This window comes from Macaca fascicularis, chromosome 20 (genome assembly GCF_037993035.2).
Source record: "Macaca fascicularis isolate 582-1 chromosome 20, T2T-MFA8v1.1".
In the NCBI taxonomy this organism is placed as follows: Eukaryota; Metazoa; Chordata; class Mammalia; order Primates; family Cercopithecidae; genus Macaca; species Macaca fascicularis.
In genome coordinates, this window is record NC_088394.1 from 68,147,449 (window position 1) to 68,175,436 (window position 27,988).

Here is a 27,988-nt window from a genome sequence, read left to right on the forward strand (position 1 = left end):
AGTGTGATAGGAAGCGATGATTAACAGTGTGGACTCTCAAACCAAACTACCTGGATTTGAATCCCAGCTATACCACATACAAGCAATATGGCCTTGGGCAAGTCAGTTGACCTCCTGGGGCCTTAGCTTCATCATCTGCAATATAGAAATAACAATAATCACACCCATGGACTGTTGTGAGTTTCCCAGAAAGTGGTTAGATCAATGTAAATGCACATTACAAAGGCCGTATGCATTTCAGCTATTATCGCATTGCTCCTGATGGTGAGCTACCAGCTGTATCAGAATTGACTCACCTGTGGAGCTGCCTTCCTGGAATGCTGATGTCATGGCCATGAGTGAGCATCCCAGTGTTCCTCCAAATCTTGGCTCACCTACAAAAGCTGTCAAGAGGTGCAGGTCACAGAGGCTCCTGACCACAATGTGCCTTTGGTTCTATTTGTCAAACATCCTATGAGGACTGTCACATACATTATCTCATTTCAACTTCTCACCAACCCATAAAATGAAACAGAGACTCAGAGAGACCTTGCCCAAGTCTCACAGCCAGAATGTGAGCCCAGATCTAACTGTACATTTAACTCATGCCTCTGCCTCTGTCCTGTCTCTGCCAGACCTTCCCAAGTCACTCTCGCTCACTTTCCCAAACCCCCAGCCCATTTCCCAATAGCAAGCAAATATCTAGTCAGGACATTCATTCATTTTCAGTGGGCCCTAAGTGAAGCAAAACAAAGCGGTGAGGTTTCTCTCTGGCTCTGTGTGTGTGTTTGTTGTATTTGGAGCTTCTACTTTCGTAGACAGTGACCCTAGAGCAGTAGAACAGGAAGAGACAGAGGCCCTCAGAGCACTTGATGCTTCTAGAATGTACCTGCTTACGTTATGCCAAGGGCATCAAGGGTGATGGGCTGTGCTGAATTCTGTGGATAAGAATATGAGTGCGCAGCAGAGTGGACCAAAGCGTAGTTGATGATCTCCAAGAACTCTATGAAAGAGATGACTATAAACAAAAGGGCCCTGCATGTGTGCTCTAGGAACCTCATGAAAGGAGGCCACTCTGCAGCCAGGTGACCATATATGTGCACTAAAAGTGTGTGCCATGCTCCGTCTTGGCATCATTATCCTAGTTCTGTCCTGGCATCATACCCTTTTGTATGTGTATGGAGAGCTAGCAAAGTGGCCAGGCCTGGGGTGTGTTGAAGTCACCCTACCCACAGCAATCCAGGGTGCTCACAGGGGCTGTTTGCACTCTTGCTGTCCAGCTGCAATTGGACACACACATGTGGTGGCTGTAGGAGATGCCACAGAGCAGGACAAATGTCCTCATGAGAAACTCATTATGCTCTCCAAAAGGAGCTATCCATTCAGGGCCAATCGGTAGCAGGAGGCTGCTCGACACAAGGCCAACCACCCTTCTAGCAATGTGCTGCCTCATGCTGCCACAGCACCACACCAATACATCAGCACTTCGGAGTGCAAGCAGCAGGCTGATCGCTTTTAGAAATTAGGGAAAAGAGTATTTGAGAGCTGCTCATCCATTTTTAAAGCTTCCCCATGAAGCTTCCACATCTCTGTCTTTCTCCTGCACTGTAAGGCCCTGGTCCTGGGCCAGAAAGTCAGAGTCATAGCCTAGACACACTGAAGATGGCATCCAGAGTGTCCTGGCCTGTCATCCTGTCCATGGCAGAATGAGTAGTTAGTACATAGGGACTGTGTGCCCGCCAGGCTAGGATGTGATTTGATGGCGCACTCTCCAGTATGGCAGCCAGTAACCTCAGTGGCTGCTTGGATTTAAATTAATTAAAATTAAATAAAAGTTAAAATTCCATTCCTCAGCCATACTGGCCACATTTCAAATGCTCAATAGTCACCTGTGGTTAGGGGCTACCTCACTGGACAGATAGAACATCTCCATCATCACAGAAAGTTTTGTTGGGTGGTAGCAGCACCATCATTGGCACCAGTGCCATCATTTAAACTGGCATGAGGTCTTTGAAAGGCCAAAATCCACGTGGAGGAAAATGAAAAATGATATATCAAGTCCTAGGTGGGGAGCACAGCTACCTGTACATGCTTTCCTCCACTCATTCATTTGTGTCAGGAATGTCATCGTATACCTGTATACATAAGGCACACCAGTGTTGACATACTCAGGACCTGCCAAAATGATCCAGACTGTGCTCCTGCTCTTAAAGGACTAACCATTTGGTTCAGGAGATAAGAAATATGCACAATGGCCAGGTGTGGTGGCTCAGGCCTGTAATCCCAGCACTTTGGGAGGCCAAAGCAGGCAGATTGCTTGAGCCCAGGAGTTTCAGACCAGCCTGGGCAACATAGTAAAACCCTATCTTCACCAAAAAAAACTAGCAAGGTGTATTGGTGCACGCCCCATCTCTAAAAATAAAATAAAAGTATTCCCCACAACTCAAAAGGCTGAGGCAAGACAATCACTTGAGCCCAGGATGTTGAGGCTGCAGTGAGCCAAGATCCTGCCACTGCACTCCAGCCTGGGCAACAGAGCAAGACCCTGTCTCAAAAAAAAAAAAAAATGTGCACAAGTAACAGTAACACAAGAAGAAAGTGATCATTTCATCATAAGAGAAGTATGCTGAGTGCTCACAGAGTTCAGACAAGAAAAATCTGCTTCCAGCTCAGGAAAAGGAGTAGCTTTCAAAGGAGAAACATGGAAGTGGAAGAAAAACTATCCCAAGCAGCGGGAAGGACATGAGCATGGCACAGAGGCAGACAGGGTCCTCCCTGGCAGAATGGTGGCCCTCCTCCCGGAAACATCCAGCCTGAGGCTGAGGTAGGACCCCTGCTGACTGACGGATTACCTCAGTGCACCTTGCTCAGCAGTGGGGGATTAATGTCCTAGCCCAATTGCCCTCTGTTTTGATTAAGGGTCAGTCATAAGGAAGTCGTAGGGAATTCACTTTAGCAAGTGAAAGAGGGGTATTAAATGACTTACAAAATTACCAGGAGAGCTGAAGAAATAGACGCTAGATTGAGCTTTCAGGAGTGGCTTGGAACACCAGGGCACCGAGGAAACTGCTGCCTCGGTGGTGATCAGGAAGCCACCAAGATCAGGAAGTGGTATAATTAGAAAGTGGCCACCATCCGTACTTGCCACAGAAAACCCTAACACAATCGTGATGGTGCGGCCAGAGAAGCAGCAGCCCCAAAAACACGAGCTCTGACTCACTTCCCCTTCCACATTTCATCCGGGCACACCTGACTGGCAGAACTTAAATCACATCCAGAGCCCCAGGGAGAAACGCATCTGAAAAATAGAAAAGAATGTGGAAAACAATGGTTGCTGGTTTTCCAGACTCCAAAGTATGGGAAGGAACATTGGAAAAGTGGAAATCCATTTCACCTCCAACCTGTCACACCCTCCTACGTACCAGTGGTGGGGGATTAAGTGACCAGTCATACTCCAGGGTGATTAGAGCAACTTTCAAAGGTGAGAACCTGAAATGTTTTCTGCTAAAAGCAAAAATCAGGAGACAACGCTCATATAAATGCATTAACAAGAAAGAAAAGTGTGGAAAATATTTGAAGGAGACTGGCTGCCATTTAGAAACCCAAGGTTCCAGAACTGGGCAACCTTTGTTTCAATGCAGCCGCTGTGCTTCCTAGCTTTTCGCAAAGAACTGCAAGAATCAGCAGGTTTTACAACACCCTAGACAGCCACACACTGTAAGGACTGAGGGAGGCCACGGGTGGGGTGAATTTCCAAGTCTGAAAAATACCAGGGAAGCCAAAGAAACAGACACTAGCTTGAGCTTTCAGGAGTGACTCTGAACGTCGGCACCCAGCTCTTGGTTTTGTTTGTCATACCAGTCCCTGCTGAGGAAAGCAAACAGCAGGTAACTGTAGAACACACCTGTCTATAGCAGCTGTTTGATGTTAGTAGGCTTTGATTGTCAACCAAGCAATTTGCTTAGGATTTGGAAACAAAGTAAGGAGATTGTCAAAAGCCCGAGGAGCAGGTGACATGCAGCATGCCTATGTGCTCCCAGCAGTCAGGAGGAGGATGCGTGAGCAAGAGATTGGCACCAGAGCTAGTGCAGTTTGGGGAAGTGACAGCCTCCTACAGGGCAATAATGGGATCTCTGCAATAAAGTGCCAACTTCCTATCCCAATAAAGTGTTGATGTCAGCAGAGACCACACTACACGCGAACGAGTCTAACCAGTGTCGGGGTGGGACCTAGGGAGGAAAATTGTTCAATTCTTAGTATGGTTAGAGAAAAACGTCAGGGCCAGGCACAGCGGTTCATGCCTGTAATCCCAGCACTTTGGGAGGCGAAGGAGGAAGCATGGCTTGAGCCCAGGAGTTCAAGACCAGCCTGGGCAACATAGCAAGACCCCATCTCTAAAAATAAAATAAAATTTAAAAAAGAAATACATCAGTGAGGAGTCCATGAAGGATGCCAGCCAGAATGACTTATAGGTCATAGTGAGTAATCTATAGTCTATTGTGATTGAGAAGTGAATCAACCCTGCTGATTCTCGCAGTTCTTTGGACACTGAGGAGTGTCTAAACCGAACTGCCCTTTAAGATCCAGCTCCAGTCCCAAGTCAAGTAATTCACTCACTGATTCATTCATTCAAGGGTCTCTACTCAGCACCTTTTGTGTACAAGATATACAATGAACCGTGCTAGTCATGGTGTCCACAGGGAGATGAATGAAAGTAATTTCTCTCTAATATGGTAGGACATGAATAAATAACTCTAGTACAAAGTAGCAAGTGAAATAAAGTAATGTGAAAATTCCAGGATAGGACAGTTACTTCAGTTTGGTGGAGGAAAATGAGAAGGATCTGGGAGGCCTTCCTGGAGGAGGAAGTGGTCTTGGTGAATGCCTCGTGGAATTTGTTGCTTTCAATATATCTGATCTTTTCATTTATATCTGACTTAAATAATGGGCTTTGAAAGTATTTTTTAATGAATCAAGATAATGTATATAAAGAAAGGTGTTTAACCATATAGTGGGTAATTAATCAATATTAGCCCTTTCTGGGATGGAAATGGGCCCAGAGGGAAAGGTAAATGTTGTGGTTGAATATAAGCGGGAAATGCACTGCAGTGCCTTGAGCTACTTCAGTGTTAAAGGATTGGGATTGGCAGCTTTACTGGAGTTCTGTGTTATTTGTTTTGGAGCTAGGCCCTTCTGTAACCTGGGAAAGTGTTCCCCATCGTATTCTAGACAATTACTCTGAGCATCTCTGTTTGTTTCTAACTATGATATTCAGAAGAGGCATACAGGATTTTAACTGAATTGAAAACAAGATGTAATGTGGGAAGTATTGGAGATGTAATAACTGTTGGGAATGAGGAGAATATATAATGAAAATGTGGACATAGTTCCTGTAACTTTTGCACCTTTCAAACTCCAATTGAAATTTAAATCAAAAATGCATTATTCTGAGGATAATTGTTCAGCATAAAATTATGAACTCAAATTAGTATCTCATCACCCTCTCAAAGGAAAGCCTGAGAACCAAGGACGTAGAACCAAATTTTAGCTATCCCATCGGACCCCTCCAGGTCAGTGTTAAAGCATTGTTGGGGGAGGGGGGAAGAACTGGGAAAGCAATGGTGTGGTCACACATTATGCATCTGCACCAGTCTTGAGAGCTCTGCAAATCTGTCCCATAGGTGGGGTGGGGACGAGGAATTAATCAGGCTGTGAAACAATAAATGGGGAAACGCTGAGTGGACAATTGTCCAGGCAGAGAGCCATAACCAGGCTAAAGCACTCAGGGACCCCCCACGGCCAGTCTCTGTGGATGTCACCAGCAGCATACACAGCAAGCAACTCCCTTTCTCCCCTGGCAGCACTGGACCAGGGGTCCTAAGATCTAGATCTTGTCCTTACTCTGTGTGATTCTATTCTAGCCCCGACCTTTCTAGATCCAAATTGTCTCATCTTTAAAATGCACCTACCTACATCACAGGGTTGCCATGCAGTTGAAATAAGGTAATAGTTATGAAAGTACTTTGAAAAGCTGTAAGAATTGTAATAATGTTATTCCTTGACTGTAGATTAACGAACATAATAAAATTGCTATTGCAGATATTAGCATAATAGCACAGATTGTCCTTCCCTTTAATGAAATTCATCAGGAATAAAATGCTCCTGCTTTTTCCTGACATTCTCTCACTGTCTTTCCTCTGTAGGAGGCCATGAGGCTCAGTGGTCTCCAGAAATGTACCTCTGTGTGTGGAAATGTTCCAGAAGGCCACTCTGTCTACAGGGCCATTGCTTCACTGCAGATTAGATGTCCTCCCAGAACCTTCCAGGGCACTAATGGCCTAAACAGCTCTGGTAAGAGGATCAGCAAGTATTTTAGACTAGTAAATGTGGAAATTCTGCTCCAGTATAAATCAAACCAATTTCGATTAGAAAATATACTCTGTTTCCTGAGCAGCTGGACAGTTTACTCTGCCAGTTAAAGGACAGTGCTTCGCCCATCCTAGCCAGAGGGAGCTTGCGCTGGGTTGAAGTCCCTGATAGGAGTCAGAGGGCTGGCTCTACCTGAAGTCACCCTGCTCCCCTGCTCTGGGGACAGGTGACAATAGATTGAGCCTGTTTGGCAAAGGCTGCTCAGAGGCTCCATCCCAGCAGGGCGGGCACAGAGCCTTGTGTGCTACCCACAGCTTGCTGTGTAGTTTTCTCCCTCCAGATCCCAATGTCACACTCAAACTGCTGACATAAAATTCACCACAACGCTTCCCTTCATTTCCTCTCAGGCTGCTTTTCACTCCCAGGCTCCATGAAGATTTCCATAGTTACCAAGCTCTCTATGTAGAGTCAGCTCTGACCACCAGCAGCCCCATCCTAATTCCACGCTGCCATTCCCTCTCTTCTTGACTTCTCTCCACATTTCCTATTCCAGTGCAGCATTAGAACAATGGCTTGGTACTAGCTGAGTAAGTGATTTGCAACTACGTTTCCCCCTCCCACTAGAGGAACCAACCTGCTAAAGGAAGTCACTGCAGAAAATACCCCCCCCCCTTTTTTTTCTCTGAAAACAGCTTTCCAATAATCTCCCTACCTTTTTTTTTTTTTTTTTTTTGAGATGGAGTCTTGCTCTGTCTCCCAGGCTGGAGTACAGTGGCATGATCTTGGCTCACTGCAACCTCCACCTCCTGGGTTCAAGCGATTCTCCTGCCTCAGCCTCCCAAGTAGCTGGGACTACAGGCATGCACCACCATGCCAAGCTAATTTTTGTCTTTTTAGTAGAGACAGGGTTTCACCATGTTAGCCGGGCTGGTCTTGAACTACTGACCTCAGGCGATGCGCCTGCCTCGGCCTCCCAAAATGCTGGGATTACAGGTGTGAGCCACTGTGCCCGGCCACATTTTTAATTTTCCTTTTGCATGACCTTCAACATGGACTTTCTGAGAACTGGGCTCTGCATTGTCTTCATTTAGCTCTTCAAGCAGGTCTTTCGTCTTCTTAAGTGACATTCATAAAGCAGGGAGGTCAATGGAAGGCTAGGGCCATGCAAAGGCTGTCAGCCACGGAAGATGCTGCCCCCTGCCTCAGAACACAGGCGGACTGCTGACAACACCTGAACCGGCAGGGGAGAGGTGACCTTGGGTTGGAAACAAAGGGCTGAGCCCTGGAAGCATGCTTCCTAGTTCCCTGCAACAACACAGCCACTCACCCTAGGCAGCGCAAGAGCACAGAAAACAAAGCCTCATTTGGCATCTCTGATATCATCTTTGGAAGTGAATAAGACAAATAACTTAAAAGGTGCAGGGGAGATCGATGACGCTGCTAACTTGAGACTGTCCATATGAGAGGTTCTGATTTATCAGCCTTCATAGGAGCTGATAAGCTCTTGAAATGAGTGTTCTGTGATCGGCGGCCGTACCTCCTGGTAGTCTGTGTTGCTCTCCTGGTTGGGGTGGGTGGGGGTGGAGGGAATGTGACTGTGACAGGGACTGAAAATACACACTATGATTCCATCATTCACTGATCCACAGGCTTGCCTTATTATGATGGGGCTGTTAATTGTGTCATCCCCAGGTATAGCCCAAAACTGGTGGGAATTATATTTCAGCACAGGTTTGGGGTGGGGGGAGAAAAAACTACTGCTAAAAGTGGAGACCTGTCATTTTTTAATTGGTATTATTATGAAAGCTATGTTGCTTGCATTAGCAGACGGAGTCAGAGAAACCGTGCAGCCATTCGGAAAGGAGGAGGGCAACTCTCCCCAGGGCAGGGAGATGTGCGGGATCCAGCAGGGAGAAGGAAGCTATTATTTAAAATAAGAATAAGAAAATAGAGCTGTAAAGTGGGTGAGTAGCCCTGCTGAATATTGGTGCTGAACAGTGTCTGAGAGCACTGGCTGGGGCTGCCTGAGTAAGATTAAAATCTGCAGGGAAATTTTGTTCCTTAGCACTGGCAGAAATTAGGAATAAATTCAATTGCATTCTGCACAATAGCTGGAAGCGATTGAGGTTAAGTGGCCCCGCTCTCTGATGTGTTAGTATTACTGAGCACTCTCCGCTCACGTGACTCGGTGCGAGCTGCTCTTGGAACACGTCGCCATGGCAACTGATGATTTCTATTACAGTACATTCAAGTTCACATTCTAGGCCTGTCATACGCTTGGAAATTTCCAGTTAAAATATTTATTTATGAAAAAGGCGAAAAGAAAAGAAAAGCCACCCCCAGACTCTTTCAGGGATAGAAAACAAAAAGGTGCCCCCAACGAAGAATGATTTATCTGCCGACAAGAAGGGAATGCTGCGTTTTCACTCAGCTGTTGCCGCCAAACAAAACATGTGCCATGGGGTGGCCAACTTTGTCAGGGAGGTGACAAGTTGGAATCTCAGCTGCTGTGGTTCGGTGTGCAGATGTGATATCGCACTGGATGCAGAGTGACAGAAGTGGCCCTAAAAACCTGCAGAGCAGAGTCTCCATTTGACCCTCTGAGGCACATGGCTCCAATTTCAGCTTCTCGCTGAGGTTCTGCACTTCATCTTAGTCAATCCTCAGCAGGGAGAGAGCTGCACTCTCCCCTCAGCCACAAAGAAGGGGTGGAGGGAGCTCTCACTGGGTGGGTCAATATTCTGGGGTCCCTGGGGATTCCAAGGCTGACCCCAGTGGAGGAGGAGGGCAGACGGGGACATAACGTGGCAGACTGCTCTCTCAAGGAAGTCATAACCTTGTCCATGACAGAGTTCCATATGGCTTTCTCTGTACTCCTCCCAGACACTGCCCATGGAGCCCCAGGGACGCCCAGCCCTTTTAGGAAGACTACTATTTAAGTGTGTATATGCCCGCTGGCTTCTCCCTGGAGAAAGGCAGCCAAGGGTTAAACTAAACCTCTCCTGAGAAAGAAAGCATTATTTCTTCGCCATGCATGATGCAGGGAGGCTAACAAGGCCTCCTGGCTTCTCATACTCTTTTTCCCTTAGTCAAGCACATTAAATATGTTAATAAAAGATTCCCCAATGCTTTCTCTATCAGAAGCTTCCAGGTGGCTGCAATGACCATAGGTGCCCAATTACCTGGTGAGGGCGTCCCATGACTCACAGATGGTTCTTTTTCTGGGTATTAAAATCTCCGTGATCTTTTTTTGCATTGTGGCTTCTGTTGAGTCTGATAGGACTCATTCACTGGTTTGTAGCTGGAACCCACTTTGTACAGAGGGTCAGTGTTTCCTGGACTTGCTTGATCATAAGAGTCACTGGGCTGCTTGTTTAAAATGCGTATTCCCAAGGGGACCTCAGACCAACTGAGTCAGAGTCTCCAGGGCAGAGACCTGGGAATCTGTATTCTTATAATCAAGCAAATGTAAGTCACACTGCACTTGGATTGTGGAGCCTATCAGCAATATTAGAGCTATCTTTCAAAAATTATCTTGCTGACATACTCCTAATGTCTCTCTATAAGGCATTGGGCCAGGAGTCTTCTGGGAAATTCCTAACCATTATAGGTGCAGAATGGGACAAGAGATTGGGCAATATTAGAGTGGATTGATGGTTGTGGTCCTGAGATTCCCCAGTGGAGGCACGGATGAATTCAGTCTCGTTAATATGAATGTATTCTCTATGCAACCAAATAGTCATCCCCTATGTAAGAAAATAACTTCTTCAACTCAGATTAACCAATGTGCCTACCCAGCTGCTCCACAACAGGAGTGCTGTGCATGTAGAACAGATACCACTCTCTGGGGTGGGAATGAAATGCAGGATTAGATTTTTAGTCCCACTCAGCAGCTTCACATATGAGGATTTACAAGACAGGTCTTATGTTTACCGATTGCTAACTGCACACGTCAGAGGTTGGGGGAGGCAGCATCAAAGATGGCAGTGTTAAAGAAAGAAACCCGGCCAGGGAAGTGCCTGTTCTGTACTACAGAGAAGACATCAAGCACAGAAGAAGCCCCCGTACCCGGTACTCTATTTGTCTAACACAAATGAATGTTGCCCGGACACACAACTCTTTGGAAGAATTCTAGATAAAGACTCTGGTGTCAATACCATTCGTATTGTTTTTTCTCCTGTATCTGGGAGCAGGAGGTGGGGTTGCTGAACTTTCAGTTGTTCTGTGGATCCAAAAGTGTGAGCATTCATGTAAGGTGGACTCAGGTGCACCTGGAGAAATTAGAGCAACCAGAGTTAGTTTCTGAATCAGTTCAAGAGTTTTTGAAAACTCCTCTCTCTCTCTCTCTCTCTCTCTCTGTCTCTCTCTGTCCGTCTGTCTCTCTCTCTCTGTCTGTCTGTGTCTCTCTCTCTCTCACACACACACACACAACATACACACACACACAACATACACACACACATTCTGTAAGCTCAGAGAGAGAGAGAGAGAGATTTAACACACTTACATGCTTTTCTAGAGTCCAGACTCATGGATACAGAAATGACTTTTTCAGATTCTGGAGTGGATTGCAGACCTGCGGGCCCTACTCAGCCAAGGAAAGGCAGGACCCCCAGCCCAGGATGGCCCTAGCCAAGCCTAGCTCAGGCTGCAGCCTTTGTGTGGGACAGCAGCATCACCTAGTGCTGCTGAGGTTTAAGTACAAGCTTTTCCCTGAGAGGGCTCCAATGTGATCAAACTGTAACAAGATCAATTAACCACATTAATGAATGAGAGTAGTAGTACATACAGCAATCCCAAACTGGAGACAACATCCAGGTCCGTTTTTTACTTAGCTTGGAATGTATTCAGTGACTCTGTAGCATTTGAGTTTTCCATAAAGTAACATAAAAGAGTGTATAGCTGGGCTCATGCAGGCAGGATGGATGGGGGAGGCAGGAGGGGTTAGCAAGGTTAAAGGGGGGCTGGGTTCTTGTGTCAGTTCAGGTCCTTCAAGAAGCAGATGCTGAGATGGCGTTAGAAGTGCAAGAGATTTAGTGAAAGCTAAAGGGGAGAGGGAGCGGAAGCAGACAGGGAAAGCCATCAGACTTCAGTGCAGGTCTGACATCTGTGAAAAGGAGAGGGGGAAGGAAGGAAGATGAGGTAGGAGGAGACTCAGACTGCAGTGTGGCTCGGAGAACAGCTTGACCAGCCCAACAGGACAATCTGGTGCAAAGATCACCTATTGAGGAGTCCTGCACTGGCCAGAAAACAGACTGGTGCCATCGTTGCACCCAGTCATTGAGCGGAAGCTGCCCTGGAGACATTGACAACTGGAGGCTGTCCACTAAGTGCACTGCCTGGTGCAAGTTCTTTGTCAAGGGAGACCTGAACAGCAAGCCTTCACGGCTGCTGCAGACTGAAGGGAAGCTGTCTCAAATCACATATTTACCTGCAGATCCCCACATCCACGAACTGTCAAAAACAGAATGAAGGAACACTGTGGATTGATGCATCTAAACTGATGAGTGTAAAATCTAGCACTTGTTCTCATGCCATTAACTAATGTAAGCCAGAAAGAGGAACTCCTGAGCAGCCTTTATTAAGCATGGATTTTTATTTTTTATTTTTATTTTTTAATTTTTATTTTATTTTTTATTTTATTTTATGTTTTTGAGATGGAGTCTTGCTCTGTCACCCAGGCTGGAGTGCAGTGGCGTGATCTCGGCTCACTGCAAGCTCCGCCTCCCGGGTTCACGCCATTCTCCCGCCTCAGCCTCCCAAGTAGCTGGGACTACAGGCGCCCGCCACCACGCCCTGCTAGTTTTTTGTATTTTTAGTAGAGACGGGGTTTCACCATGTTAGCCAGGATGGTCTCGATCTCCTGACCTCGTGATCCACCCTCCTCGGCCTCCCAAAGTGCTGGGATTACAGGCTTGAGCCACCGCGCCCGGCCTAATGTGCAACTCTTTCTAAGGCTCATGGAGGAAAGAAAGATAAGAGCAGCCGCAGAGAAAGCAGAATGAGTTAACACCGCCAAAGGGTTCAGGGCAAGAAAAACCGGGCTGGGGAGGAGGAAGCCTGGCAATGAAGTGGCTGAACTAATAAATGAGAAGGGGAGTGAAATTCAGTGACTCTGAGTGGCAGAGATACCAAGCTGCTCTTTTAAACTAGACTTTAACAAGAAACATAAAGAAAGGGAGCATAGATAATTAGGAACTAATTAAGACTTTTAAATATAGATGTTGAAATAAACCAGGTAAGGGAATACTTGAAAACATGGTACAATATGTAAATCAGCAGGTCCAGAGAATGCACATTCCCCAACCGTAAGAGAATTAGATAATGAACTTGCTGAACTACTGACCATTATTTTCAAACGCTTCAAGAGACCAGAGGACTATAAAATGAAAATATTTGACCAGTCTTTTACCAAATTTAAAAAAAAAAAAAAAGCAGGCTTGATAATTACCATACCTGCCACTATAGACTCTTCCCACCTCATGGGGAGGTTGTAATGACAAATGGAACTAGAAATATTAACCCACCCTGTGGAAAACACTGGGAGGTGTGCTTAGCTAGCAGTGGTATGTATGGGCCATACTGATAGACTGGAGCCGGGCACATATGATTGGGGTAATACAGATGTTTGAATTTTTGTTCAATAGAATGCATTTGGGGGTTGTATAATTGTATTTCTTTTTTTTTTTCCACACTGATAGAAAGTCAGTTTGCATCCCCAGAGAGCACAGCAAGGGAGAAAAGGTCTTCATAGTAGGTATCAATCTATGATTTTAAATTTTCCATCCACAGATGCATAATGGAGTATAGCTCACATCAAAAATCTCCAAGCTTTCTCTTTAATAGACTAGTACAAGCTATTTTTCATTTTCATAAAATAATGCATTACTCTTCTAGAAAGACAAAAAATACAGATAAGCAATAATGATAATCACCTAAAATATTGTCCCTGTTTATACGATTTGGTGTTTTTGCATTCACAATTTTTTTCATATATATAAATTTATTTATTTGTTTATTTATTTATAGAGACAGAATCTCACTGTGTCACTCAGGCTGGAATGCAGTGGCACCATCATGGCTCACTGCAGCCTCAAACTCATGGGCTCAAGCAATCCTCCCACCTCAGCCTCTTGAGCAGGTAGGACTACAGGTGTGCATCATTCTACCGGGTAATTTTTTTTATTTTATTGTACAGACAGTCTCAGTCTGTTGCCCAGGCTGGTCTCGAACTCCTGGCCTCAAGTGATCTTCTCGCCGTAACCTCCCATAGTGCTGGGATTACAGGTGCAACCTACCATGCCTGGCCAGAAGTTATTTTTATAAAAATTAAAATGGTCCTCCATATAGGATGATCCATATAACTGTTGTTATTATATAATTGTTATGTATTATATAGCTGCTTTTTTCCCACTCACTATAACATGCACATTCTTTCATCATTTTAAATCACTGCATAGTTATTTAACCAATAACTTTTGGACATTTAGATTATGTCTTCTTTTTCTTTTTCTTTTTCTTTTGTTTTTTTTTGTTTGTTTGTTTGTTTGTTTGTTTTTTCAGACGGAGTCTCCCTCTGTCACCCAGGCTGGAGTACGGTGGCATGATCTCGGCTCACTGCAACTTCCGCCTCCTGGGTTCAAGTGATTCCCATGCCTCAGCCTCCCGAGTAGCTGGGACTATAGGCATGCACCACCACACCTGGCTAATTTTTTGTATTTTAGTAGAGACGGAGTTTCACCATGTTGGCCAGGATGGTCTCGATCTCCTGATCTGCCTGCCTCGGCCTCCCAAAGTTCTGGGATTACAGGCTTAAGTCACCACACCTGGCCCTGCAGTTAACATCCTTAAACAAACATCTTTGTATACTTATTTTCTTCTTCCCTTAGAATAAAATCCTGTAAGGGGTATTGCTTAGCCAATTGTATTTTTTTAAGGACTTTTGTTCCATCCATATTGATAAATTACTTTCAAGAAAAAAAGGCAATTCACACTCTACAAACAGTACATGAAGCTGCCGGTTCCCTTCCATGTGCACCAACTAGATTTAATAAATTTTAAAATTTTAATAAAATTTAATACATTTAATAAAATTTTAAATTTCTCAGTACAATAACATATTTAGTATCCTCTAACAGTTGAATTGAGACCATTAGGTGAAACAAAACAGCTGAGAATGTGCGTATTTTCTAAAGTAACATGAAACTATTTGAGGGAATTCTGTCTCTCTCTCCTCTCAAACGTGTGTGTCTCTTCTTCCCTGTCTATTCTTCCCTCACTCCCTCCCTCCATCTCTCTCTCTCTCCTTCCCTCCCTCCTCTTAGGAGGATACATATGTGATATAAATATTTTTTAATCACAGATAAATAATAAACACAAAATTCAGGGGAGGGGCAGGGGTCAGAGGAATGCCACAAGGAGAAACACTCAGAAGCCACATGTTGGTAATGTTTCAGCTCGCAGGGGATCACACACATGCATTTGATCATTCTGCTTCATGACTTATGTATATGCTGTAAGCATCTGAATGTATTAGCTACAGAGTGGGGATTATGCATTGCACACTCAGTAGTTAGCAAATTTCATTTTCCAATATGTAAAATCGTGTTCTCATGTCCCCAGAGTGGAAGCAGTTTTTCAGTGCTAAAACCAGGCCCAATACCTTACTAGCTGGGTGCCTGCCAGGACAGAGCCTCTCCAGAGGATTCCAGAATTCCCCAGAGAGGTGGCCATGCCCTCATACCTCAAGTGGAGAATTCCTCCCTACTGGATAACCAGGAATGGAGAAAAATGAACCAGAACATACAATAGATACAACTTCTCTGGGAATTACCTCAGGCTCAGGGCTATGACCTTACCCATTCTCATGTACTTTTCTAAAAATAGATCCCCAATTCTGGTAAACTGTTGAAGGAAAATAGCCTATTTTTAAAGGAGAGCTCCTAAATAGCTAAATCATTTTGCTTAAGCAATGAGCCAAGTCGCTTCTAATGAGGTTATAGCATTACTGGAAATAAGATATATATTTAAATAAATAGTCCATACATTGCTCCAATAAATCACTTGAAAAATATTCTCGAATGTACTAAATGTATTTTTAGTGGCATGTGCCTGACCTTTCTGGAAGAAGAAAGATAATGCTAGAACATTTTGAGAATAAACATTTATCCAAATTAGTAGGCAAGACACTAGTAAAATTGTTCTACATTTTTTTAACACCTTTAACTATACCCTATGCTTCAGAAACAATTTATTTTTCCCACCTTTAATAAACTACAGAATCTGTCTGTAAAGTAGCAGGAATACAGGAGCAGAAAGTTTTTTGATGACCCAGTGAGAAATCCTATAATGGCCCTATTACCTCAAGGCCTCGGGAAGGATGGATGCATGTATTTGCAACATTTCCTGAAATGACTTGCAGGCCATAAAATTTTCATTTTTTATGACTGTATTTCCAAGTGTTTTAAAATCAGTGCGATGTTCTTTTTTCATAATATTCACAATAAAAAATGTAAGTAAGACCCATTTATTCATTCAACAAACACACTGAGAACCTTCTCTTTGCCTAGTACTCCGTTAAGGAAGCGTAGGTCTTCCCCTCAAAGTCCTCACGATCTAAGATCTCCTGTAAAGCTTCCTGTGTTAAACCTGCAACTGCACCTTTAATGTTATGCTTCACTGCCTAAAAGAGATAATAATTACATTGTGCCCCAAAGAGTATGTGCTCAGATTGAGGTGTGCCAGAGAGAAGTTCTGAGTCTCGATCTTCTTCATCCGGTCTGCCTCCCCAACCCCACTTCTCTCTCACCCCATCAACTCTCTGCTCTCGCGCCTGCCTCTGACCCTAAGCTAGGCTCACTCTCTTCCCTTCCATCCCATTTCACTCCCTCTCTATCTCTCCCTTTCCCTTTCTTTTCTCTCTCTCCCCTCTTCCCTTTATTATATCTATATTATGTCTTCTAGAAAGACATTCACACCACTCTCTCCTCCCATCAGTTCTTCATCAGTAAGTGTAACTGCAGTCCTCTGTTCTACCCACCCTGTGTTCACTAAGGTCAGCAGCAAAATCGCCTTTGCAAAGATTATGACAGTGAGAGAAATCAAGCATGGCTGAATCCATCTTGCCTCTAGCTTCATGGGCTGGCTGTCCACACTCATTCCTGGATATAGACCAAGCTAACCAGGGAGGAATTTTGTTTATGGTTGAACTTTGAAGCAATGATGATAATACTCTCTCCCTAAAACTAACCCCCTCCTTGCTCAGGGACTGAATAAAACTAACGAAAGGTCAGGAGATTAGGATTATGGGAGGAGCCTGAATTCTACTTAAAATGTAGGCATAGTTTCTATAATCCCTTACTGCTTAGGAGTCATGTAGCAAGAGGTCACAAGATTTGTGACTTCCCCGATTGTTCATATAGATAACGTTGCTAGCGTAGAACCTAAGATTGGTTTTTTGAGATGTTTTTCAGACTTTTTCAGTCTAGCAACTGCCTGCCTGCCTGCCAAGACCCACGACTCATGACTCAACCAGTCCCATGGCCCTCACCCAGAGGCAGACTCCATGCACAAGGACCATTTTCTACACCCCTATGATTTTATCCTCAACTAATCAGCAGCATCCATTCCCTAGCCTCCTACCCACCAAATTATCCATTAAAAACCCTACCCTCTGAGTTATATGGAGACTGATTTAAGTAATAACTGTCTTCCATGTGACGAGCCTAGCATTAATTAAACTCTTTCTTTACTGCAATACCATGGTCTCAGTGAATTGGTCTTATCTTTGCAGCAGGTAGGAAGAACCCTTTGGTCTATTACAGCAGAGGCTCCTAATCTCCAAAAGAATGGCTTGGTTTTCCTCATCTTACTCGAACTTCTGTAGCAGCTGATACTGTGGACTCTGCCATAATTTATCTTCCTTCTCCCCTTTGGAGAGGCCCCTCCTCTGGTTTTCCTTCTGTGAGCTCCTTCTCAGCCCTCTTTGCCAGTTCTTTTTCTCTGCCCATTCCTCCAAGATTGGCACTCACACCCAAGCCAGCATCCCTTCTTATCCCACTGCTCTGACCACTGGATTTCTCCTTGTGGGCCACACGTGGTCACACATCAGTGCCCTTGAACAAGCTTGTCCCTTTACCTGGAATGCTGTCCTTGATGTCCTCCTCTCACCTATTCCCCTTTTCTCTATCTGTCCAAATCCCATTCATCTTCCAGGGACTGGCTTAAAGGGACGGCAGCATGTGGTGGCTGAGGGCATGGACTCTGGAGCAAGATGGTGTGAGTTCAAGTCCTGGTTCTGCATTGATGAGCTGTGTAGCCTTGGGAACATTGCTTAACCTCTCTGTACCTTAGTTTCCTCAACTATAGAATGAAAATAATAGTGTCAGCCTCTGGAGGTTATTGAGAGAATTAATGAGCTAATATTTGTAAAGTCCATAGAATGGTGCCTGGCACATCGTAAGTACTATCTGTGTATTTGTTTAAAAAAAAAAAAAAAAAAGTCAACACTAAAAGTACTTTCCAAATGCCCAAGCTTTTAATCATCTCCTACTGCCCGTTTGTCAACATGTGTTATACTTTTTAGATAAGTGCCTCCCCAGTGCACTCTGTGCTCCCTTGGTCAGGGACCCCGTCCTAGTTGCCTCTAAATCCTAGCCTGGCACAAGGCAGGTCTCCGCAAATGTCTGCTAAATAAGCAGGAGGTCATAACAGATGGGTTTTCCATGGCCGCTGAATTAATAGCAAATTAGGGAATATGGGCATAGAATTTCCTTGGGAACTATTTTGGCAGGGGTGGGGTTGGGGTAATGTTAGGCACCAGCGCTTTCCATTCCCACAACTTCTTCAGTCTGGTAAACTGATCAGCTGACAGGAGCCATAATCGTGCCAAGCCCAATTAATCCACACCAGAATGGCACACACTATACCTTTCTGTACCCCATCAGTTGAGTTTTATGTTCCATCCTTCATACCTGTTTCCTTCTCTGTGTGTACTTTATGAGCTTTATATTTAAAGCATGAAAAATCCAATAAAACAGGAAAACCACAATTCAACAGTGCTTTGTTCAAGAATATTCCTATTAAACAAGAAACTTTCCCAAGTAATGCGCTCAATCCACCCACCAGATGCCAGGGGGCAATAGGTGCTTAGGGAGAGGGTTAGGGAGCACGTAAGAGAGAAGAACGGTGCCCCTGGCCTTGGGAAGCTCCCAGTGCCATCTATGATTAGAATACACCATCCCCCTCCTAGGAAAGCATCTTTAGAAATCAAAGGTGTTCATAACCCACTAATGCATCTGTACCTTTAATTAGCCCAACCGAGCATATAACTCGGAAAAATAACCTCTTTTGCTCCTTTCAACTAATTTCTGAACACTTCATTTTCTAGTAAGCTTTCACTGCATAACAAGCAGTAATGAAATGACCAATATTAACCCATTGTTATATTAAACGAAATACGTCATTGGCTGATGGCATTCTATAGTCTTGGGGTTTGAAATGGGTTCTATCCTATGATGAAAACATTTGGTATTTGCCTAATGAGACCATTCTTGTACCTACAAAGGAAAAGAGACATTGTATTAAAACATTTCGTGTTAACGACAGCATGTTCAGCACTTTCTGCTCACAGCCACATCTGTGGGTGAGGCAGGTTTCCCAATATTAAATGCTGTAGTTGGGCCCATATTCTTAGCAAGGTGTCTGATTGGCTACTCCCCAAATATAACTTAAATTGGCTTAAAATAGAACAATCACATGCTAACCCGGTAGCATTAGCAACTCTATTAACAGCCAATTTCACATCCACACCAGAGGGAGTAAAAGGTAATTTGCTCATTATCAACACCCTCCGGCAGTGGGAGGAAATGACTGTTCATCAAAAAGTATTTTCCAACATAACAATAGCAGTGCCCATATGTAACCACCTCACTCTCCCTTCCCTTCCACGACTTGATCACTGAAGAACCACTACAGGAAAAGGACCTTGCAACATAAACAGGTTCGATAAAAGAAGTCTCACCACTCCCCCTCCAAAATCAGCCCTACCATCATCTCACCTTTACTCTTTAGGGTTACAAATGAAATGTTTGGCAAACCACCCTACAGGGTACGGGGTGGATTCCAATATAATATTAGATAATATCATGTAGACATTGTCTAGACCAAAAAATTCCCCATCCCTATGACTTGACCAGTACCCCAGACTGCTTTAACCCAATGACTTGAATGTGGACAGTTCTTGGAGCCCACTGTAACCAAATCTATAATCCGCCGACTCATCTAAGGATGGAAGATACTGGACCATTCAAAATTGTAGTATTGTCCTAATGATTATTTTAAATCTCATCCACTATCAGTCTTTATTTAGTAAATGTTTCTTCAGAAGTTAAGTTTCTTTGTTTGCTTTTATTTATTTATTTATTTATTTTGAGACGGAGTCTTACTCTGTCGCCCAACCTGGAGTACAGTGGCATGATCTTGGCTCATTGCAACCTCCACCTCCCAGGTTCAAGCAATTCTCCTGCCTCAGCCTCCCCAGTAGCTGGGATTACAGGCACATGCCACCACGCCTAGCTAACTTTTGTATTTTTAGTAGAGATGGGGTTTTGCCATGTTGGCCAGGCTTGTCTCGAACTCCTGACCTCAGGTGATCTGCCCACTGAGGCCTCCCAAAGTGCTGGGATTACAGATGTGAGCCACCGCGTCCGGCCTGTTTGCTTGCTTTTAATTGCTACTTAATAAACTTCTATAGATGTGTTTATATATTTGGATATAATATACTATTATGGTGACAAATTAAAGAAATAGATTTCACACCTATCACTCTGCTCAACTGCCTATTTTTTTTTTTGAGACGGAGTCTCGCTCTGTCACCAGGGCTGGAGTGCAGTGGCCGGATCTCAGCTCACTGCAAGCTCCACCACCCGAGTTTAGGCCATTCTCCTGCCTCAGCCTCCCGAGTAGCTGGGACTATAGGCGCCCGCCACCTTGCCCGGCTAGTTTTTTCTATTTTTTAGTAGAGACGGGGTTTCACCGTGTTAGCCAGGATGGTCTCGATCTCCTGACCTCGTGATCCGCCCGTCTCGGCCTCCCAAAGTGCTGGGATTACAAGCTTGAGCCACCGCACCCGGCCTCAACTGCCTATTTTTATTTGAGAAGAGTCATCTCCTAACTCCTGTCTAGCTTTCTAGGCCTTCTGCTGTGCTTCCTATCTCTGTCTATTCGATCTCCTACACACAGAGGTCAGGCTAATGTACATGAAGCAATTGTTGATGTGTCTCTCCCCAGCTCGAAAATCTTCAGGGCTCCCTGTTGCCTCTAGATAAATTTCAGACTCTGAATTCTAGCATCTACAGCTCTTCACATCCCAGCCTCTCCTTCTCTTCCAGCTTCAGCTTGAAAATTTCATTTCTCCTCAACTTAGAATATAGCCTATCTTCATCTGTCAGAATCAAAAGTAGGATCAAATGCAACTATCTCCATAAAATATTTCTTGACTATTTGAATAGAAGATGATCCACGGCACCTCTGAATAGCAGAAGACATTTGGAATATTCTGCAACTTCAAAGTAGATTACAGGGGGGCTTCTTCCAGAACTTGAAAATGAAAGAAAGGTTATTCTGGGAGAGATGAATCATACCCAGCGTCACCTTAGAGAGACAGGATAAATCTCAGATCTGCAAAATTTGACTGGACCAGAGTAGTGTATGTAAGAAAGAGCTTATCAATCTCATGATGCAGACAAGGGGGGAACATATAGTCCCAGAGGGAATGATGGGTGGACCCCTCCTCGCTCTGTCCAGGAGAGGGGGAGCTTCAGCCAACAGACTGATTTTATCAGCCCCAAGATCTTTGCTGTCTAAGATAGTTACAAGATGCTGTCCTAGTCAATTACAATTCAATATCAGATTATTTCAGTACCCCTTACTTCTGATTCTGTCACCCAAAACCCTCTTTGGCTTCTCATGTTGGTCTGCCTCTATAGAGAGTGTGTGCTGGTCATGTGGACTAAAAGTATTCCAGTTCCCATGACAGTGATCTCTTACTGTAAATTAGTTAATTTGGCTCTTCATTCTTTCAATAAATATTACTGATCATCTACTATGTGCCAGTTATTTCTCTACTTACTTCAGATAAGACGGTGAACAAAAATAATACAATCCCTTGATCTACGGACTTTGCAGTCTAGAGGGAGATACACACAAGTATGCCCACAATTCTTATATAATGTGAGGACTGCCCCGGTGGGGACATTCATATCGGGAAGGGAGCACATGCTTGGAGGAAGAACCCAGGCTTGGGGATTCAGAGAAGGCTTTGTAGAGGAAGTGATGTTTCCCTGAGTTCTGAAGAATCAGCTGGAGGTAACCCAAAGATGATGGGAGGAGAGAAATGGAATGATGCACATAGCCGTAGCACAAGCAGAATGGGCCAAGGACTGGGTGTGTGTCCAAGAAACTGAACATAGTTCAGTAGAACTCTGGTGGAAAATGTAAAGAAGGGCAGGGAGGAGGGTCAGAAAACAGGACACAAGGCTGGGCGTGGTGGCTCATGCCTGTAATTCCAGCACTTTGGGAGGCCAAGCCAGGTGGATCACTTGAGGTCAGGAGTTCAAACCAGCCTAGGCAACATGGTGAAACCCCTTATCTACTAAAAATACAAAAATTAGCCAAGCATTATGGCACACGGCCGTAGTCCCAGCTACTCGGGAAGCTGAGGCAGGAGAATCACTTGAACCTGGGAGGCAGAGGTTGCAGTGAGCCGAGATTGCACCACTGTACCAGCCTGGGTGACAGAGCGAGACTCTGTCTCAAAAAAGAAAAAGAAAAAGAAAAAAACAGGATGCAGATCAAGAAAGGCCTCTTAACCATTTAAGAGTCTGTACTTTACCTTGAGAGCAATGGATAATTATTAAAAGGCTTTAGGCAAGCAAATGACATGATCGTATCTCTAGTTGTTGGAGGAGTGGGCAGTAGTATTGGAGTTGAGGAGAAGAGGTCCAGTAGAAGATTAATTGGGAAAGTCCAATAGGCAGGACATGGTAAGTGATGGGATGAAGGGCCTGGGAGTTGAAGTGAGTGAGAGAGAGAAAGACAAAGAAGAATCAAGATGGTGCTTAGATTTCTGTGCTGGAACAAACGAAGTAGATGGCAGTTCCTTTCATTGAGGCAGTATTTAGTGGTTAAGAACAAATTCCAGGCCGGGCGCGGTGGCTCAAGCCTGTAATCCTAGCACTTTGGGAGGCCGAGACGGGTGGATCACGAGGTCAGGAGATCGAGACCATCCTGGCTAACACGGTGAAACCCCGTCTCTACTAAAAAATACAAAAAACTAGCCGGGCGAGGTGGCGGACGCCTGTAGTCCCAGCTACTTGGGAGGCTGAGGCAGGAGAATGGCGTGAACCCGGGAGGCGGAGCTTGCAGTGAGCTGAGATCTGGCCACCACACTCCAACCTGGGCGACAGAGCGAGACTCTGTCTCAAAAAAAAAAAAAAAAAAGAACAAATTCCAGAGTTGGGCTACTTGGGTTTGAATTCCTGCTTTACCACATACTACTCTGTGATCTTGGGCAAGTTTATTCACCTCTCTGTGCCTTGGTTTCTCATTTACAATAAAAATAACCACGGTACCTATATCATAGGGCTGTTACGCAGATTACATAAGTTAATAGTGAAGTGCTCGGAATTGTGCCTGTCCTTCTCACACAATAAACATTATGCAAGTTTGTTAAATACATTAAAAAGGTGATATCAGAGGAGAAGCAGGTTTGAAGTAGAGGCTTATGGATTTAGTGTTGGAGAGATTGAATTGCAGAAGCCTGTGGATCAGTGGAGCACACCTGTGTAGAAAGCAGTTTTTATCTACATCTGGAGCTCCAGATGGAGAGCTGTGTTGGAGATGTTATTGTAGGAACAATCTGCTATGGATGATAACTGAAATCTGACAAGAGAGAACAAGACCAGGGAGGATGTAGAGTGAGAATGGGAAGGACAAGACCAGGAAAACCAGGAAGAACCTGAGACCATTTCAGGAATGGCCAGAAGGAGAGAACTTGCCAAGGAAGTGAAGGAGCTGTCAGACGAGCAGGAGGAAATCTGGGAGAGAGTCTCAGAAACCAAGGACAGAAAGCGTTTCTAGAAGGAGAAAGTGCTTCTAGAAAATGTTTCTAGAGGTAGCCACTGATGTCAAGTTTGTCAGACACAATAAGGACCAAAAAAGACCCCCTGGAGGTGACAACCAAAACTTTGACCTTGACCATTTAGAGTTGCTGCCACCAGGGTAGGGGTGACAAGGTGAGTGTGGGGAAAGGGGGATAGAGGAAATATCAAGAGGCAGCAAATGCTAACAATTCATCCATGAAGATGAGAAGTGAGGGACAGAGAGGAGAGAGAAGACAGTGGCTGGAGGAGGGCAGGAGAGGATTTTTTCCCCCAGTATAATAGAAGATTCTTACTCATAGGTAACTGCTGTTACGGGTTTAGTTGTGTAGCCCCCCACCCCAATTCATACGTTAAAGTCCTGACCCCCCAGAACCTGAGAATGTGACCTTATTTGGAAATAGCATCATTGCAGATGTAATTAGTTAAGATGTGGGCAGCCTGGAATAGGGTGACACCAACATGACTGGTGTCCTTACAAAAGGGAAATTTGGAGACAGACATGCACATAGGGAGAACACCATGTCTAGATGAAGGCAGAGATGGGGATGATGAGTCTACAAGCCAAGGAGCACCAAAGATGGCCAGCAAACTGCCAGAAGCTAGCAGAGAGACCTGGAACCGATTCTCCGTCACAGCCCTTAGAAGGAACCAGCCCACCAGCATCTTGATCGTGGACTCCCAGCCTCCAGAGCCACCTAGAGTGTGGTATTTTGTTACAGTAGCTCTAGGCAATAACATGCCTGCAAATGAAACTTCCCGTTATTTACCTTATAAACTAAGATCCCACCAGGAAGCAGATGGCATGCTCAAGCTGAGTAATTTGTGGACTACTTCATAGAGGAACTAGGCATAAATGTGTGGCCATGGTATAAGGAAGCTACAAGGTGGCATGCAGTGCCCAGGTGTAGTAAGGGTAGGCCTTGACCACCTCCAAGCCTCAGGGGCCAGGGGAGGGAGCAGACCTGAAATGGGGAGTGGAGAAGGCCCCAAGACCCTCTGGGGACCTGGCAGGGCAGAAGCTGATGACCCAGTCCCCTCTCCCACTGACCTTCCTGCTGATGTTCTGCACTGGTCAACCAAGCAGGGCCCAGAGAGCAGAGGGCAAGAGAACTGGTTGATGCAGCTCATGGGGTACAGAGTGGAGGGGAGAGAGGCAGAGAGTATGTGAGGGGCAAAGGAAAACCCAGCCCAACTCCTTATCACATTTTGAAACCAACAGGACTGTTGCATATTCAAATGTTGAAATATGAACGTGCTAATAAGAAGAACCACTGGAGAGGGAGAGGCTACAGCACAAGGTAGCTCATTATAGGGCACCGGTATTTTTGGAGTTATACTTCTCATCGTACATTTCTGCTTCACCTGATGCATACTGGGTTCTCAGCACTTTTGAATTAATAAGCAAGCTCATATTTATAGTCTCTGTTTATCCTTTCATCTTTGGAAATAGTCATTGAGAGAGACATTTCCTGCTATCCCCTAACCTCTTGGCCTTTTTTTTTTTTTTTTTTTTTTTTTTTTCCCCGAGATGGAGTTTCACTCTGTTGCTCAGGCTGGAGTGCAGTGGCGTGATCTCAGCTCACTGTAACCTCTGCCTCCCGGGCTCAAGTGATTCTCGTGCCTCAGCCTGTCAAGTAGCTGGGATTACAGGTGTACACCACCATGCCTGGCTCGTTTTTTGTATTTTTAGTAGAGATGGGGTTTCACTATGTCCAGGCTGGTCTTGAACTCGTGAGCTCAAAGCCATTCGCCCACCTTGGCCTCCCAAAGTGCTGGGATTACAGGTGTCAGCCACCTCTTGACTTTTGAAGTGACCGAGGTGCACCTCCCTTCTAGAATACCTGTGAGATATGCCAGTGACCAGGAGAATAGGTCTGGTCTAAAATATGGGCTTATACGAAGCAAAGTGACTCCGTGAGAAGCTTCCAAACCAAGCTTGTCTAATCCGCAGCCCATGGGCCACATGCGGCCCAAGACAGCTTGGAATGTGGCCCAACACAAATTCGTAAACTTTCTTAAAACATTATGTGATTTTTCTTGCAATTTTTTATTCTTTTTTTAGCTCATCAGCTCTCGTTAGTGTATTTTACGTGTGGCCCAAGACAATTCTTCTTCTTCCAATGTGGCCCAGGGAAGTCGAAAGATTGGACACCCCTGTAAACAGAAGTGTGAACACAGCACAGTCGGTAAGAATCATTTCTTTTATCTGTGATTATAAACATTTATTTAACTAAACCTACTACAAAAGACTATATTATCTAAACTAATACGTGTTGGCATGCTATCTTCTTATATGCCTCTATGCTAGATTCAGCCAATGTTTTGTTTTATAATGAATATAATCAATTCATTAAAGAAGTCAGCACTATAATCATTAATAAGAATAACAAGTCTTTTATAATGAAGGACAATGTTCACATATTCATAGCAGTTCACCTTTGAGTTTTGCAACCTGAATAATTTTTTAATCCCACAAGGAAGGGCTAGCTTCATGATAGTCTTTTGAGTCCCTGGATTGGGACTCAGTGTTTGAGTTGACTCTCAGATGTTTGAGGAGCGGTTAGCAATATAGGGAGAAAACTTATGAAGCAATGAGAAAAAGCCATAGATAGCTAAGAACTTTTTTAAAAGTAAAAATAAAAGAAGCAAGAGACAAAATGGAAAGGAAGTGTGCAGTACCCAAGCTGTCTTCCAATAAAATGCACTTCTGTGATTACCCATAATCCTTATTGAGTATTTGATTTAATTTAATTTAATTTAATTTTTTTTTTTTTTTTTTGAGATGAAGTCTCACTCTGTCGCCCGGCTTGAGGGCAGTGGCTTAATCTCGGCTCACCGCAACCTCCACCTCCTGAGTTTAAGTGATTCTCCTGCCTCAGCCTCCTGAGTATCTGGGATTACAGGCACACACCACCATGCCCAGCTAATTTTTGTATTTTTAGTAAAGACAGAGTTTCAGCGTGTTGGCCAGGATGGTCTCGATCTCTTGACCTCGTGATCCACCCACCTCAGCCTCCCGAAGTGCTGGGATTACAGGTGTGAGTCACCGCACCCAGAGAGTATTTAATTTTTTTTTTTTAAGTCACGCCCAAATGCTGCAGTACACAGGAATCTTTTCATTTCTTCCACTCACTTTGGGGACGGACATTCCCTTTGAAGGCTCCTGGTTACCAGGACCATGGGAGCACTGGGGTTTCCTCCCTCATTGCCACTTGTGCAGTTGATGTGCTCTTAGTTACAAAGCACCAGACTGCTGCTGCCTCAGTCAATCTGTTTAGCCAAAGGCCTCTGATTTGTTCACATTTACTACAACACATACAGAGGGCTGGAGAATTTTTTTTTTTTTTTTTTTTACTATTGATCTGGTGCTTTAAGAGGGGAAAAAATCTCCTTGGCTGTCTAAACACTATCGATCCCTGCTTGGGAGTCGCAGCAGAAGTGTAGAAAGGGCGTGGATGAATTGAAATTTCATTTCCGACAACTTGTTCCTGTTATTTTTACCCTTTTGGACGGGGAGAAACACGTTGCTGCGGCTTCAGTCAATGTGGTCGATAGCTCCACTGAGAAACTCAACACGGCTCCTGCCAGAGGTTTGGCAATGAGACATGATGTTGGATTTAGAGCGTATGAAACTGAAGGATGCTTGTGAAAAGTATGAGGTCTTAACACCAGTGGAGGCAGAACAAGTAGCTCTGGGCTCACTACAATCTACAAGGGCTATGGCTTTGCAGAAAAGCAGGATTGTGGAGACTAACACCAGTCCCATGTAGGGAGGGCCCAGAGTATGCACCAGAAGCTTCCCTGGCCTCTAAGTGCCTTGCTTCTTAGCTGGCTTTCTGCAGCAACCATGGGAGAGGTACCCTCTAGCAAAGCTACATTTCAGCCCTCAAAGAAGACCATGATGTTGAGCCCTTACAGGAGGTTGCTCATGTACTGTGCAGGAAAGGACCCATGTAGAAACTGGAGCTGCAGGCCTGTGGGGAACTAGTGGACAGACTGGGCATGCAAGGGTAGGTATCTGCAGCCAATGGCTTTGGGAAGTTCCCTCACCCCTTGAACACACCAAGTAGGAGATGTGGTTTGGTGCCAGCAACACCAGCTTTGTTCTTTTATTAGATGTTCAAAGAATACAGGAGAGAAGCAGGCTCCTTCTTCCTAATGGCAACATCTGGCATTTATGTAGCCAGGCACCTTTGATCCTTAAGGATCCCAAAGCACTTTACAAACTGCTGTAGTGCTAATGGCCATAGCAACGATAGTACAGTAAACATGGCCAGATATTCCCCGTACTGGTTCCCTTCTCTCGATTCCACAGTGTACACACAGTTTTTCCTTCTGGAAGGAAAGATTCCAATTTGGATCCGAAACATCTCTTTTGTTTGTCATTTTTTGCTAAGTTTGTTCAGGACTGCCTTTTTTTTTTTAACAAAAATACTTCACAATCATTTCTTAGTAAACAGTACTTCATTTACATTTTC

The 27,988-nt window shown here is 44.5% G+C and overlaps 1 protein-coding gene across 10 annotated transcripts in view; it reads left to right on the forward strand.

The window, feature by feature from the left end:
• Nucleotides 1-27,988, forward strand: part of PMFBP1 (polyamine modulated factor 1 binding protein 1) — a 532,821-nt gene that overhangs the window by 437,266 nt on the left and 67,567 nt on the right. For 5 of the 10 annotated variants that reach the window (XR_012429325.1, XM_065537357.2, XM_065537356.2 and 2 more), the window contains exon 2: nt 25,573-25,696. Coding sequence is in view for 8 of the 10 variants with exons in the window: in XM_065537356.2 (XP_065393428.1) it covers nt 25,631-25,696 (66 nt within the window). In the remaining 2 variants the exon portion in view is untranslated. Of the gene's footprint in view, nt 1-6,182; nt 6,331-13,377; nt 13,490-25,572; nt 25,697-27,988 lie in introns of all 10 variants that reach the window. The other 5 variants (XM_074027855.1, XM_065537354.2, XM_074027856.1 and 2 more) reach the window with 2 other exon arrangements.